Raw genomic sequence first — 16,315 nt, 5'->3', positions numbered from 1 at the left:
TGTAGTTAATTGTATAATTATGTTGACTTGTAGCAACCCACGTGCATTGTTGTACAAAGAAAGATACCCCTAGACAAATCAGAGCAGAGTACGAAGTGCACCGAACTTCGAGTGAGGAGGTAAAGTGTGTGTGGGGGGGGGGGGGGGGCAGGCTAGTAACAAATATATCCTGCTTCTTCCTTTGAAAATAAAATTATCTTTGTTATGGCTAATTGCTAGTCTATTTATTTCTTTTCATGCCACACTGTCACGTTTTGGTCAAATGTGAACTTGCCCAATTTTTCTTTAATCATGTTCATGTGCAATTTCAGACCATTCATAATTTCCAATAGGAATGATGTTCAACGACTTTCAATTGTGTTCAATTCAATGACTTGTTCATGTTTTATTTGATCGCATACGAGGTGCTTTAGTCTTCACTTTATCCAGGCTGAAAAGTCTAGCATGTACAGTTTGCAGTCAGTTTATATGATTTCTGTTTTCACATGGACAACAAGCCTCTCCCGAGTTTCAATAACTTGCACAAATTTTACAACATGTAGGACTAACTAATAAATTGATTAGTGCAATTATATCAGTATCATCATGTGAACTGAGTGGAGAAACAAGTGTCGCTTGCAGCTTGTTCAGTGTGAAACTCTCATGATGCTAGTCGCCTGTCACTTCGGTGTGAAATCTCCCTTACTAAAATCGGTGTACCTAGCATGAACTTGGTATTTAGTACATTACACACGTAATGGATGAAGTTAGCCAAGTTTGTAACGGTAGACCTCATGGAGCAAATCCATGCTTGGTTTGATTTGATTTAGTTTATTTTACTTCGCGTTTTGTGCCTCTTGGCTAATTTGCGAAGATGGGGATGAGTGATGAAATGGACATTCACAAACAACCAAGCCCAACTGGGATTCGGACCCGGGACCCTTGGCATCGCAGCGCGATGTGCTAACCACTCGGCCACAGAGTCGGGGCCAAATCCATGCTGATATGACGAAATTACTAGATTGGCATGTGCTAACATCCTTTTATAAATGATTTGTTCAAATATTTTAGCAAAACTAAACAAAATTGTTATTGGTCTATAATATTATAGGGTCGTTCCATGTCAATTTACCCAATGAAGAACTGAAAAGTTAAGAACTGAAAAGTTAATCACCGACATGGATTTCAATGAAATTTTGCATACTTGTAGCTTTGACATAGATAAGAAACTGCAGGAGTGTAGTACAATAATAAAATAATTATATTTCAGCATGGACATAGCTACATTAATTTCTCCCTGTAAGCCAATCACAGTGTGCAAAAAGATTGCTGCAAAAATGATTGCTGCAAAAATGATTTTACACAAACAAAACATGTTCCTTACTGCAAAAAATAAAAAAATTAAAAACATCAAATTGCATAATTTAATTATTTAGCCAAAAGAGGCCCTTTGAACTTGTCTGTAATGCTCTAATGCTCTAAGTATCTTCTAGCATAATATAAAACAAAATGTGTGGTTTTAATTGCTTTGTATAAAATTTATGCTAATGTAGGAAACTTGCTAATGGAGACTTCAATTAAAAATACTGATACTGTCCATTAGCAAAACTTTTCTTAATTTTTTTATAACTGTCAACAGAGAGTGACAATGGTTATATTTATGACTATTACAGAAAACTAACTGCATGAATTTTCAGCTGCAACATAATGCATTTGTATGTAGGGTGGGTCAATAGTTTGGAACTGGCAAGCTGATACAAACAAATCCAATGTTGCAAAACATGATGTGGGTGAGGGATAAAACCATCCAGGCCATGCTACCAAGATGGTGACCATCTTGGTAGCATGGCCTGGATGGTTCCGTCACCCACATCATGTTTCGCAACACTGGATTTGTTTGTATCAGCTCATCTGTCTTAAGGGCATGCGGAACAGTTTCCAAGGGGCTCTTCCCTCTGGGCAGTGTTGCCAACTTAGCTCTCTTGGAACCAGATCTGGCTCTTTTGTGCACTCGTGTGCTGTAAACTGGGGTGCCTGCCCCCGTGCCCCACTATGATGCCATCACTGGTTTCGGCCCACATGCCATGATTCTATATTTTGCACATGACGTGATATTGTTATATTGGCTGTGTCGCCCCACCAGTGGCATAGCATTATAGTATGCCCGTACGCACGGCGTTCCCAGATTTAAAATTTCAAAAATGCGTAAATGCTGTAAATATAAAGTTAAACTTGACTAATTTCATATATGTTTGACCTTCATGGCATGATAATAGCTATTTTTCATGATCCGGTTGCAACGCTCCACTAACAACACTCGTTCTAGCATTTTCTTTCAATGTCTTTCCTGGCCGACGCTGGGCAGGTTCGGTATAAAGGACTCTATATTCCTTGCTGTCTATTTGGAGGGAAAGCTTGGATCTCTACAGCATGCACGCAAATGCTCTCTCGTACGCCAGCGTATGGAGCAGAGAGCTACGTGATTGGTTCATATGACCCTTCCTGCCATCTGAAGCAGACGTCAGCGGTAGAATTCCTACCAGTTTCTTCGCGCTTGTGCCACTCGTACTATGTGATACTACAATATGCAATATTGACTGACGTAACTTTACCAAACTCAAATATACCACTTCTTAATGGCCACTGCATTGTATAATTTATCGCATGTACAGAGATGTGCATTAAAAACTAAAAGATCAACAAAGTTTTTGTCAAATAAGTTGGTGAAGTCCTCGTGGTAGAAGTTCAGCCTGTGGCTGCTCTACAACTTAACCCGCAAAACTATTCTTTTTTCATTATTATTATTATTATTCCATTAGTATATCTAACTGCTTAATATTGTGTAAATGGAAATGTTTAGCATTCATTTGAAAACTCTTAACATCGAATGGTCTCTGGACAAAATTATTTTAAAATGTTTATCAACATTCTCAAGATGTAATAAACAGTGGTCTGAATTACTAATCAGCACTATTACGTCAGTAGAGTGTACAATAGTTGGATCCTCCACCCACCTCCGTGTCAGAGTGTTTTGAACAACATGCCAAGATGACAGAGGTCCCTGATTCAAATCCCGGCGTGAGCACGGGTGTTCTTTGTTAGTGTTCCTTCTTCAATATCATCACTCATTTTTGCGATTAACCAAAAGTGGTAGAAAAGTGAAGTAAAATAAACCAAATCAATCAGTAGTTGGATCCTCCACAACAATGAAGTCTACTGTTGTGCAGAGGTGCTTGTGATTCAGGTAGGTTGTTTAATGACTTGCGTCATGCAGAAAGGTATAAAAAAAGGTTTAAAACACCAGAGTTCAAAACATTTGTTGCATAGTGAGGCATCTAGTTTTCTAGCTAAAACATGCATGGATGATGTTTTATTGAAAACCCAGCTGGCTTCAAGCAAATAAAAAATGCCTGTGGCGACTAATACCATAAGTAAATTATTAAGCAAAAAAGGGCCGACCCTTCCTTCGGACTTGGTGTTCCCACCCGAAATGTCCATGAGCCACTGAGCCCCACCCCTTCTTATCTCATCAGCTGTCTTTTTATAGTGCCATGTTTGACGTGAAATTGACATAATATTATCAGGAAATCCTATATATTCGATTTCATATGGTGATCGGTGGATTATTGAGATGGGTGATGCCACGGGATCTCGATGGTGAAAACTAAGAATAAATTGTCATCAATTTAGAGTTAACAGTAATAGCAGTGCTCCCACCCCTATGACAACTAACGTTAGCCTAACAGGAACTTTATCCAGCCTTCTTGAATCTAGTTCCTTGAGTCAGTTTTAAGGTGAAATTTAGCTCTGTTATGCACATCAGGTTTGGCAACACTGCCAGGATGGCCATAGGAGGCAAGGAGCAATGCATTGTGCTTATGGACATATTATTTGATTTGTTCTCTTGGGATGGAATAGAAAAAGATATCAATGAGGAGAATAGGGCAGTTTAAAGATGCATTTCACCAGCGGAAAAGTCAAAACTTCCTTTTGATTAGACGTAACTTGATGTTGAAGTTGATTTTCCATACATGGGATTCTGAAAATTCTTATTCATTATATTTTTAAAACATCGTGTCTAGCTTAATAAACCAACATAAAAAAACGCTTCCACCTCCAACATGGGGAGAAATTCATACACTTGCATACACCTAGTTCTTTTTTTTAGTAGCAGTGCCAATTCGGGCAATATTGAAATAAATGTGCAACTGGTGCATAACTGCAACTCCTCACCTTAAAGAAATGGATCCAAAATATTAACCCATCCTGTATACAAATGTATGTAAATGTTTTAAATATACAGGTGGTGGACATTGTAACTGAAACACCAGTGATTATAGAACATGTCACTGAAGGGATCGCCTGCACCACCTGTTGGTCATGCACAGCGTTACAGCACCTTGAATAACGTAGCCTGGAAAACGGCACAGTTCTGCACGCTCTCGCTGGTTCCACTCGAAAATGATCTGCTCGAGGTGCTGGTGTTGAACCCGGTGCTTGGTATTCGTCTGCTTATAATGGAAGTAAATGGAGTTTTCGCTGCAACGTCTGATTCTTTTACATGAAGCATTTCTATGAATGTGATAATTGCTATGATATTTGGTACAGTGGTCGCGAAGATATTAACGAACGTTCTAGACAGTAGACCACGTCCTGTTATCATCATATTTTCGTTAATATTACGGGAGAAAAAATATGCATGGAATGCTCTTGGCAACTAAATTTTTGTGTATGAATTAGGTTCATTATTATTATCATCATCAACATCATTTCTTTTAAAGATATACACACTGAAGCATTTGTATTTTGGATATTTACTGTCTCTTTTCTTCCGCTTTAAACTAATCGCAGCGATGATGATGATGATGATTCCATGAAATGACAAGGGGAACCCCACAAAACTTTGTTAGTGCCATCGACATGAGTGTAAGGAAACTTTCAAACCAATGGGACAAGCGACACGGGATGTTCACACTGTCACACTAGTGACACACACTTCCAGACTGTAAAATAGCATTCATTGCACATGAGGGTCCAAACAGCAAACGACACGTTCATATGGCGTATTTGCGTGCTACTTGTTACTTCGGTCGGAAACCTCCTTGAAGGAAGGGTGCTCAGACCGAAACGACGTGCTACAGGGAGAGTTCCCAACTAAGTGACAAGCGACATGGTGCCTTCAGTCTACTGGCAAGCGTTCGCTGCTAATTGTGCCAACAACAGATAGGCGACACAAAAAAAGCACATTACAACAACAGATCTAGGCGACATGATAAGTCACACGTGTCGCTTTGTCGCTTGTGCGTCCCTCAAACTGGGTCATTTCCTCAATAGCTTGCAACATGTTGCCGTGGTTTGTTGTTTGCGCATGTGTGATGCAATGAGTGTCTTGCTTTAGGGAGATTGTGCACCAAAGCGACAAGGGGCACGCGACACTTGTCGCTTGAGGATTTCACCAACCGAACGCTGGCCTGTGCTTCCCGTCATGCCGCTACGATGTGAAATGTTGCTCTTGATTGGCTCGTTTCCAAGCAACACGTGTCGCTTCGGTGTGAAATCCTCGTATCGTTTGTTGCGTGTCACTTTGGTGTAAAATCTCCTTGAGGAAACAGTGCAGTCAGAGCTTGTGTCCCTACGGTTCGAAAGGCTGCATTGATTACGGACTGCTCACTTCCAAGCGACACTTGTCGTTTGTCGCCTCGGTATGAAATATCTCTCAGGATACTATCTATATTCTAATAACATAGAAAAATAAAACTCTAGTATACAATCCAACCCCTGACGTCCAGAATCACTTTGCGATGTTTCTTCTTGTGTTACGCATGCTATTTATTTATTAATTTTATTTTACTTTTCTTTCCAAATTAATGCCATTTCGTGACTGCAAATCACTCCACAAATATAACTGTTTCCATCAACTCACGTACCGCCTTTCAAGACAAACAAATCTACATAATATATTCCAAAAACTAACAAAGTCTCATTACTTTCATAAGAAAATTAGCACCGACATTGATCGCACTGCCATCTATGTTTCTCATCCGTCTGGGGAACCAGTTTCTTGGGTTGTTTTCCACACTACGTTATTCAAGGTGCTGTAACAGCGTGGTGGGTTTTCGAGCACGTAGGTGTGTGCCTGCCAGTCACGTTGGCACAGTAGTAGCTGGACTGTATGTCGAATATTCAGTTTCATGCAATAGAATAGGGGGCATATCAGATTTCCAAAGAGGGCAAATTGTTGGTGCTTGTCTCATCAATGCATTAGTAATGGAGACTGCGAATATTTGTAGGTTATCAAGAGTCACAGTATCAAGGCTCATGGCAGCAAACCAGAAGGAAGGACGAACCACATCCAGGAGGAATAACTGTCGGGTGAAGCATAAACTGTCTGACAAGAACTTCAGGGTATTGAAGAGGATTGAGTCCAAAAGGCATAAAACTTGAATACACTTGACTGAACAAGTTTCTACCAAAACCATCCGCTGAGAACTTCATAGGGCCAACATCCACGGCAGGATTGCTATACCAAAACTCTTGGTCACTAGCACCAATGGCAAAAAGTAGGTTGACTGGTGCCACCAGAGGAAATCACGGATGTTAGATGACCTGAAACATGTCAGACGAGTCCACTTTCACTGGGTTTTTTCGACATCTGGAAGATTTTACATGTGAAGAAGTCCATCCGAAGCATACCAACCAGACTGCTTAGTACCCAGAGCAAAACATGGGGTTGGATCCATGATGGTGTGGGTGCAATATCATGGCAGTCCTTAGGACCACTGATCATTTCTAGAAGGGCATGTTACTGCCAAAGACTATAGGTCCATTCTGATGGACCATCTGCACCCTGGTGCAAATATTGTTCCCAGATAGTGGTGCAGTGTTCCAGGATGATAATGGACTGATACACACTGCTAAACAGACAGGTCACAGAGTGGTTTAATGAGCATGAACGTGAGGTTGAACATCTGCCATGGCCCTCCCAGTCACAGGACGGGTAAGAGTGTAGTTTACGTCCTTTTCCTAAGGAATACGTGTCATATATCGTTGGAAAGGTTATTTTATAAAGAATTCAACAAAGTAAATCCCAAGGCGAGGAAAAGTTTCCTGGAGGGGAAAATCGAGAAAAACCGATGTTGTCCGGATATGCGTGATTGAACGTACTGAGGACATTTTTCGATGATGAAGCACATATTTAGGGGTGAAATGAGTGCTAATGGAACCTAACCTAACAGGCCTAACCTAACCTCATAGGCATACCTCGTTCCCGTGAATGGTTAGTGACAGAAAGTGTAAAAAGAAAAACTTACTCTACGGATGCCGGAGCGCCGGCTGTCTGCTAGCACGGGCAAGAAGGAGTGCGCAAGAAAGACGTAAACGGGTAAGAAGGAGTGGGCAAGAAGGACGTAAACTAGACTCTAGCCACAGGACGTGAACATTATTAAGTCCTTGTGGGGTCTTTTGGAGGATTGCATGTGGCGACGTTTCCTTCCACCAACATGTCATGAACTCATTGGTGTGCTTCAGGAGGAATGGCTGCAAATCCCTCTCACTACTGTGCAGGACCTCTATCGATCCTTTTCCCAGATGTGTTGCTGCTGTACTGGCCGCCTCATACTAATCGAGGTTAGTGCCTGTGTTCCAGGTGTTTCAGTCTCAATGTCCACCACCTGTATGATGTAGCACAAAAATTCATGCAATTAGTTTTCTGCAATAGTCATGAATATAAAAACTGTCACTCTCTGTTGACAGTTATAATAACTTAAGAAAAGTCTTGCTAATTGGCAGTATCAGTTTTTTTAATTTAAGTCTCCATTAGCGAGTTTCATACAGACCTCGGAACAAAAAAATATTCACCCCTACCAGAACTTCCTTAATAGGCAGTGGCACGACCTATGGCTTAGATCCTTGCATGAATCTGCTGCTGTAGGGATGCTACAAGTTTTCAAAAGTATGCAACATCAATTTGCAACCACTCGCACATCAGTTCCACTACAGTACATGGGGTGCCTCTTCGTGCATTTCACCTGCAATTCCAAATGGTCCCACAGATGTTCAAGTGAGTTCAAATCTGGGGAATTAGTGGGCCAATCGAGATAAAAGAGCATGGTGGAATGCTCATCATGCCATGCAGACACAATACGAGCTCTGTGGACAAGGCAGTTGTCATCCTGGAAAACAGGAGCATTCATGTTGTGTGTATCATGAAAATGTAGGATAAAGGGCAACACATGGTCATCCAGAATGGCAAAGTATCCATGCTGGTCCGAGGTCTCAGCCACCTGTATGATAGTGTGCAGTTCATGGTATGAAAAAGAGCCCCAGACCATCACAGAACCTCCTCCTCTGGCTTGAACTGTACCTGAAACACAATCCGGATCAAAAGCCAGTGGTGGTGCACTCGTCACCTCGCGTTGTTAAGAGTACAAACAAAAACGTAATGCATTGGACCATATTACATGTTTCCAGTCCTCCAAGGTGATGTGTTGGTGTCGCAGAGCCTACTGAAGATGTGATGCTTTGCATCTAACATCTCATCCGCTGTTAGAAGGGGTCCCTTCCAAGGTACTTGGCCCCATACGTCTACTTTATGCAGTTCTCTTCACAACGTCCTTTCCGCAACTGGTTGGAAGTGACCCTCATTGTCGGTCATAAGTGTTTTTCGGCCACAGTTATGATGGTAATTTGAGGTTTCTTATGATTTATTGTTTATTGATTTGGTATATTTTACTTTGTTTGTCACTTTTGGCTAATTGAGAAGATGGGGATGAGTGATGATATGATGAAATTGATGAAAAAAAGTAATTTCCCATTAACTGAATAATTCTTCAAAATAGTCTAAGGAAAAAACTAAATGTAAATGAATGGCTCAACAGCCCATGAGGGCCAAGGCCTACCTATTGACTGCCAGCCTCACTCCCACATGCCTCAGCAGAGGTGGGAGATCATCCAAACAGTAATGGGTTGATGTGTGCATGACAAACCCCCATTCGCTGTTGTAGGTTTTCTATGACCAAGTTATGCTACTCATTTGTAGCTCCCCAATTTCCTCATGACAACAGGTGGCCAACAGTCCCACACACTAACTGAAATCTCAGAAGAAATGTTATGTTGTTTTTTTCCCTAGGGGACTCGAACCAGCATGCATCATGTGGCCTGAGCCCAAAGTCTGACACTTTAGACCACCAGCCACTGTGCTGGACAAGAAAAATGTACTACATTTAAATATATTATCAGTTCACTATAACAGAATGCACACAATACATTCTAAAAGTTATGCGTAATATGTTAAAGAAAACAATACTGAACTTACTTGGAAAAAATCCTTTGTTTCCTGTGCTCCTATTAGTACCATGCAGCCATCCTTGAGGTGCTAGTGTTGCTTCATCTTCATTTTCATTTGAATTTTGACGACAAACTTCAAGAACATCATCTACTTCTAAGGCAACCTCTCCAGAAGAGATGGGAGAGTATGCCTGAATAGCTTGATAGAGTTCAAAATCACCCATTACAGTTTACGAGACACCCAAAAAATAGTTTCAGATGTTCCTATAAAAATCATGTGTGATAAGGCAACATAATTGTATATCAATTGCCCAATTTGTACTCACACAACACACGTATCTTCGTTGAAAGGCACTCTGTTGAGTTTGCATTTTCACCATGGTCTCCTTTTCACCCATTTCTATTTTTTAAGAATATGGATATTCGTGATGCTCAGGGTTAAACCAACTACCATTGCAAGCGAACAATTCTTCACAGCTTCGAAAGGCCATTTTCCAGCAGGTTCTGTTAATATCCATGAAGTGAACTTCAGTGTTATATTTTTGATTTTAGAAAAATAGCCATTGTAAAAGTATTTGATAGCATCTGCCTACTGCAACTGATAACAATAACGAGATCTGTGCAAAAGTAGCTGAAAAATGAAAGAGACAAAAATAAGTTCCAATGACATGTATTTCTTAAGTTAATATGCTAATCATACATCGATGTTTACACAAAATAAAATGTAGAGCTAGCACAAATTTACAACTTTCTCTTTTCACATTTCAGAATTTTTAATTGTTTTATAATCTGTCTAGTAATGCTTCAGAAGGCCAATCAAACTGTTTAATTATATTACATAAATGCCAGCCCACTTTTAGGCACACAAAAAAATAAGGTGACCAGATTTTCTGAAATGAAGTGGACCATGGATGCACGCAGGGATGGTCCCTGAGGATCACTTGCTCCATTTTGAACAAAGGGAAAATTGTGCTGCCTTCATATCTACTTAAATATTACACAATACTCTTTAATTTTTCTTCTTTTCTAACATATTTTTCCTTTATTTATTTCTTCCTTTTATCATTACATTTCTCCTTTTGCTTCCTTTCTTCATTTTACAGATTAACCTTCCTTTCTAACTCGCAGACATTTCTGGGTTGTAACAATCCTGTTAGCTTTCAATGTGATTGTTACAACGCCCTTCGAAAGACACCCTAATGTCAATCTCCTTTCCATGTAGCATATGTTGCATTGCATTTTGTTTACTAGCAAGGTCTGGCATGTGGACTCACAGCCAGTGGGGCTTGTGTTTTGACCCTCCTATATGTTTGTGATTGCCCCTTCATTCATCTCATCACCATTCATCCTCATTTTCGTAATTAGCCAAAAGTGGCAGAAAAGCAAAGTAAAATAAACTAAATCAATCAATTAAATAGCAACTTTCTGGTCCTGTAAGGCATCCACATTGTACAAATAATATTAAAATATTAATAATATGATTAATCAATACTTAGAACATATTTGACTCTTCCTGCAGCTGTAGTATATTCATGCATAATAAACCTCATTGAAATATCAAACAAGAAATATCAAACATCCAACCAGTTTTCAGAATTTGCAATTTTCAAAATGTCCCTGCATATGTTTTTAGGCATCACTCGATGCCTTGTACATCACATTGTGCACTGCATGCAATATCTGCTTTCAAGCAATACGAATAAACTTAATGGGATGGGTTAGGAGCATGAACTTTTAGATCTAAGAGTATTTCTTTGCAAATTGACAATACTATGAATAAAAAGGCACTAACATTTTCAGACAGAGATGCGAGGTTAACTCTTTTAAGGCTTTATCTCTTTCCCCCTCCATGTAGCTCTACTTGCAAGGCACTTCCCATTTTTTAACTGTGCAAGTAAAAGAATTTATGAATAAAAGTGAGTACGTACTCATTTTTCAATTTCTTTTTAGCATTAATTCCATTTAATGTATATGAACAAGTTAAGAACCTACTCACATGGGAAAACCTACTCCCTCAGTGACTACCTGATTCAGTGGTTTGCACATCTTTAAAACATAGCATGTTCCAAAAAATGAAGCATGTGTACGAATGTGTGTGTGTTGCTAGTTTACATTAAAAAAAGTTTATGCATCTATTTGACACATTTTCTCCAGACGACAGCATAACAGCAAATGTGGTCGAGTTTTGCAAAAGACTGGAAATGAGCGAGTCATATTATGCACTGCCTCAGGTTTCATTTGCCACCTCGATTTGAAAAACATGTTGTCATGTTGTAGAAAATGCCAACAGCAAAGGTTGCAAAACATTAGGTACACGGCTGTTAATGGGTCCATTTATGCAAATGCGGGGTTTTCTGCAACTGACTGATTCACACATCACTGTTGCCAATTGTTTTGTCAGATTATTTGAATCCAGTTACATGAAACTTTTCATGCAAGAGTTTATGTCATGTGAAAATGGACAAATTAGACCTAGATACCAAATATTTCATAGCCTCATACCTACACATTATATCATAAAGCATTTTTATTTTATTATTTTTTCCCCCTTAGATATAACACTGTTCATTAAGTGTGGGCAAATCTGATATGTTCCTGTTCATTCTTATTTTGTTCCTGATTTATCAATAGGCAGTACTGGGCTTACAATCTGATTCAACGAAACTTTAAATGGTGTATTCCATTTTACATAAAGATTAGATACTAAGGCCATCTCCTACTCTGGTGAAGATTTGACCATTTTACCATCAAACTTTGGTCACAATTATCTCGAGAGACGGTCAACAGAAAATTTTAACTGTACACTAAGAAAGGATGTTTGTAGAGAACCACTGACTGATTTTTTTATTTGCTGCTTCAACCTCCAGAAAAATAATTCATTTTACTCTTGAAATGTCATTTTCTTTCCACTTTCTGTGACACGGCAACCTTGCAGAGAAGGGCTACAGCCCCGCCCAAAATTTTGAGAAAATCAAATAAACCGTAGATTAAATAGTTCCATGAATATCTGGAAAATAAATTTGTAACAATTGTCCACATCAGCCCCCCCCTCCCCCAGTGACTTGGAAGAAACTAAAGTGAATTAATTACTAGGCAAATATGTTCCTCTCTGCCTCATAGCACATATTGCAGCATGATGTATAAAAACACATCTTTTATAAAAATATGTTAATTTTATGATATTGAAAGGAAAAATCCCCCTCCCCAAAAATGTTGACACACTATGATGTCAGGGATCCCAGGTTCAGACATGTATGTTTGCGACTGTCTGTACTCAATAAAGAAGTTGAGATTAACTGAAATGAGGTTTGTGTGGGGAAAGCTGCTGCTATTAAAAAAAAGTTGGTAGGGTGTCTGTTTGGCACATGGGAGACCCAGGTTCGATTCCCAGGGTGGGTGATGTAAGGTCAAAAATTTTCCAGCCTTGCCCCCACATAAAGTGGGTCCAGGGATCACCCAGCCTCAAATCACTGGGCACCTGGCGGCAACCCTGGAGGGAAAACGTGGTCAGAGTGTGGTGTTATCACATTACCTCCAAAATGGTCAAGATCGAGAATGTGTAGGGCCCAACCCCCACATCCTCTAAATGTGAATTCATGGCACATTGCTATATTCACAGGGAACTTTACCTTTTTGTAGTGCTTGCAATGAAATTGAAATATTATATTGGCATAAATACTTATATTTTGTGCCTGAAATGTTTCATTGCATTACTGATAGGAGCTTTTGAAATCATTGATTTAATAGTTAATTGGCATTAATGTACTCTTCGCAACATCTTAATTGACCGCCCAGAAAAAATTCAAAGTCCTGAATTCATAAATTTGGCAACATAGCGCTTCAGAGTCCACAAATAGTATCAAACTTAGCAACAGTTTTTCTTTCTAAACGAAAATGCTCTTGTGAATTTGTTTCATTCTTTCACATTCCATGAAGTTAGAAACCCTAAACCAGTAATATAAAATGCTATTAAACAAAAATCGTAAATTGGAAATAGAAATGTTTATTTTTTATTTTTAAGACTAATCGTTCTGAAATAGAAAATAGGGGAATTTATGTGCAGTTGGAAACACTGAACTCGTTCTCCACCACCTGGAGAGAATTGAAATCACATATCAATGCAATGAAGCAAATTTCTCTCAATTTTAGGCAACAATACAGTAAAGATAAATTGCTTGATTGCTTGATTTGGTGTTTTAAGTCCACTTTATGCACAGTAAGGCTAATCGGGACTGGACCTACAGTTTAAAGTGGGATCCGAACCACTTTGTACCTCCACCGGGTATCGAATCCGGGACCCCTTGATTACAAGACGATAAAGATAAATTGCACAACACCGGACGATTCTACAAAGTGCGTCTTTTCCCTGATCTGTGGCGAAACATGGTTCGGAACTCCGGCAAAATGTTATTTCAACTGAGATCAACTTGTTTTACAGGCTTTCACGTTAGCAATCCCCTGGAGCAGTTGGTTAAGTGGTCGTCTCGTTTTGCTTTTTCGTCAAGAGCAAAACATCGTAGGTTCAAATCTCACCCACTCCTGATTCTTTTTTTTTTATATTGTTATTTACATAGTACGAAGTGTTGTAATAATGTAATATAAGATTACATTAAATCACTGTAAATATTTATGCGATGCATACCTCGGGAATGTTTCTACTCATCTTCTTGATTTTTCAGTGATTGGCAGGATTTTTTGGAAAACCTTTCTTTTCATTTAGCTGTCAAAAGCTATGTTAACACACATTAAGAATTAATAATATATCATAAATACATGTTCTTAAACAGCATGTTGTAATCAATGTGTCCCCATTTTAATATCAGGTGGAGGCTCATTGCACAGTGTTTCGGATTCCTGTTTAAACTGTAGGTCCAGTCCTGATTAGCTTTACTGTGCATAAAGTTGACTTAAAACACCAAATCAACCAATACATCTCCTTTCAGAGTGGGCCTTCTACGTGAATTTGCTAAAGGACCATGTCAAGAAATTTAAATATGTAAGTTTTACTAGTAAATGCATTTAAAATGCACGAAACAACAGGGGAGGAGAAAAATAAACCTCAAAAATAAGTAAAAAATGCAACAAATACTGTTAAGAATACTGACAAATAAACTAAAAGCCAAAAAAGGTTGAAAAATGCAAAAGAAATGTAAAATAGAAAGTGATTTCAGGCTCTAACTGAAGGGAAACGGACATGATATCAGGTTTGGCATTGTTTTTAAGGGTGAGAAAAAAAGTTGATTTTTCCTCAACTTCTGGACCCTAATTATGACCATTGAAAAAGTTGGAGGGAAGGAGTCGGCTTACTTAAATTTTTCTTGCTGAGGGATTGTATCATCCCATATCTCCACTTTATAATACAGAAAAAAATCAAGTTCATATTTCGAAAATGACTTGCAGTTTTCCACCACGAAAATATGTTTTCATAGTTTGAAGTTCGTTAGTATTATCTTGCAGGGTTTCCATTGTTTTATTTTTATATTTCATATGTTGAATATCCCTTTCCTCTCTCTTTTCATACAGTCTTTGGAAAAAAGCTGAAGTTTCTTGAAGCGGCCCCGGCGCCCACCCAGCGTTGAATAACATGGGTACCTGGGGGAAACCCTAGGGGGTAAAGGCGGTCAGGGGCGTGATGCTGATCACCCCACTCATGACCGGATCAAGAAAGTGTGGGGTGTTACCCCCACACCCCCCATACACCTTCATGGCGTGGTGCTATGCACAGGGTAGCACTTTACCTTTTTTTTTACCTTTCTTGGCAACCGGGTTCTGGTTCAAATTACTCCTTTTCGCTCTCCTGTTCCTACCTTAAACAAATAACAAAATACTTCATAACTAAACAATTGTTTGTTCAAAACACGGAATTTTTACACAATTTACAAAATATGACAAAACACCAATAGGCATGTTCATCATCTTTCCCTTTCATCGTTTCTCGATTTTTTCTGAATTCGTTTCCTCATGAAAATTGCCATGAATTGTGAACTGGTTTATTCAAACTGGTAGCTAATCATAACATGACCTACCTGGAGGAAAGGTAGGATGCTTGATTCTCACGAGGGAGGTCGTAGGTTCGATTCTCCACCTAGGCAGGATTTTTATCAGGAGTTTATCTTTGGATGTAACGTTTATTCACCATGCTAAGAAGGTAACATTGGTCTCTGTATTTCACGAGGTGAAAGGAAATAGTAAGAGAAAGTTGTTTCAATGATAGGAGGAAGTCACATGCCATGTGGAATGCGCAGAATCAAGTTACGTAGAGCTAAGTCTGTAATGGTGGTATCGAATATTGCAAAGTTAGTGGGGAAAGTTTGTTATATCTGATACTCGTACTTTTTAGATACAAAGCAGTGACGAATTAACGATCATTATGAGGTTTTGAATTTTTTGTTTGTCACTCACTATATAAATACTTATTAGAAGTTTCTTATTGAATCGGCCTCTGTCGCAATAACCATTTACTTATGTAAATTGGCGATTTACTATTAGGTTTAGACGCATGGTAAGATGGTGGGGAGGGGATTGACAACAGTCATTATGAAAGAATGGACATAAAATTACCAATCTTAGCAATTTGAACTCATTAAACGCTCTCCTTCGTTACAGTAATGCACTACATCACTACTTAACATAACTGTATATGTTTGTTTTAGCATATCAAAATCAAATAATCAACATTTTAGGTGTCAGTAAAGAACAAACAATAACATAACTTAAATAACTTTACATTTTGTATCCTGAATACATATATGTGATTTGTGAATTAATCATGATGTGTGTGTGTTTTTTTTGTTTTGTTTTTTGAGTTGATGTTTTAAGTCCACTTTATGCACAGTAAGGCTAATCGGGACTAGACCTACAGTTTAAAGTGGGATCCGAACCACTTGTGCCTCCACCGGGTATCGAACCCGGGACCCCTTGATTGCAAGGCAATGACGCTACCACTGCGTCATGGGGGAGGCCCATAATGTGTGTGTTAACACAACATACGAACAATAACTAAAAAAAAAAGTTTTAACTTTAAAAACTGGAAATCTGCAACTTCTAAGGG

The 16,315-nt window shown here is 39.0% G+C and overlaps 1 protein-coding gene and 1 non-coding gene across 4 annotated transcripts in view; both read right to left on the bottom strand.

The window, feature by feature from the left end:
* The window catches only part of LOC145983923 (phosphatidylinositol 3-kinase regulatory subunit alpha-like), a 521,211-nt gene that overhangs the window by 344,069 nt on the left and 160,827 nt on the right, over nucleotides 1-16,315 (bottom strand). For all 3 annotated transcript variants that reach the window (XM_083117077.1, XM_083117079.1, XM_083117078.1), the window contains one exon: nucleotides 9,293-9,895. In XM_083117077.1, the coding sequence (XP_082973203.1) occupies nucleotides 9,293-9,488 (196 nt within the window). In that variant the 5' untranslated portion in view covers nucleotides 9,489-9,895. The remainder of the gene's footprint in view (nucleotides 1-9,292; nucleotides 9,896-16,315) is intronic.
* Nucleotides 16,152-16,226, bottom strand: TRNAA-UGC (transfer RNA alanine (anticodon UGC)). The gene has a single exon. It is a non-coding gene; the product is annotated as a tRNA-Ala (tRNA).

This window comes from Lepisma saccharinum, chromosome 2 (genome assembly GCF_977018435.1).
Source record: "Lepisma saccharinum chromosome 2, izLepSacc3.1, whole genome shotgun sequence".
In the NCBI taxonomy this organism is placed as follows: Eukaryota; Metazoa; Arthropoda; class Insecta; order Zygentoma; family Lepismatidae; genus Lepisma; species Lepisma saccharinum.
Note: the sequence above shows the minus strand (reverse complement) of the source record. Positions and strands in the feature narration are given on the sequence as shown.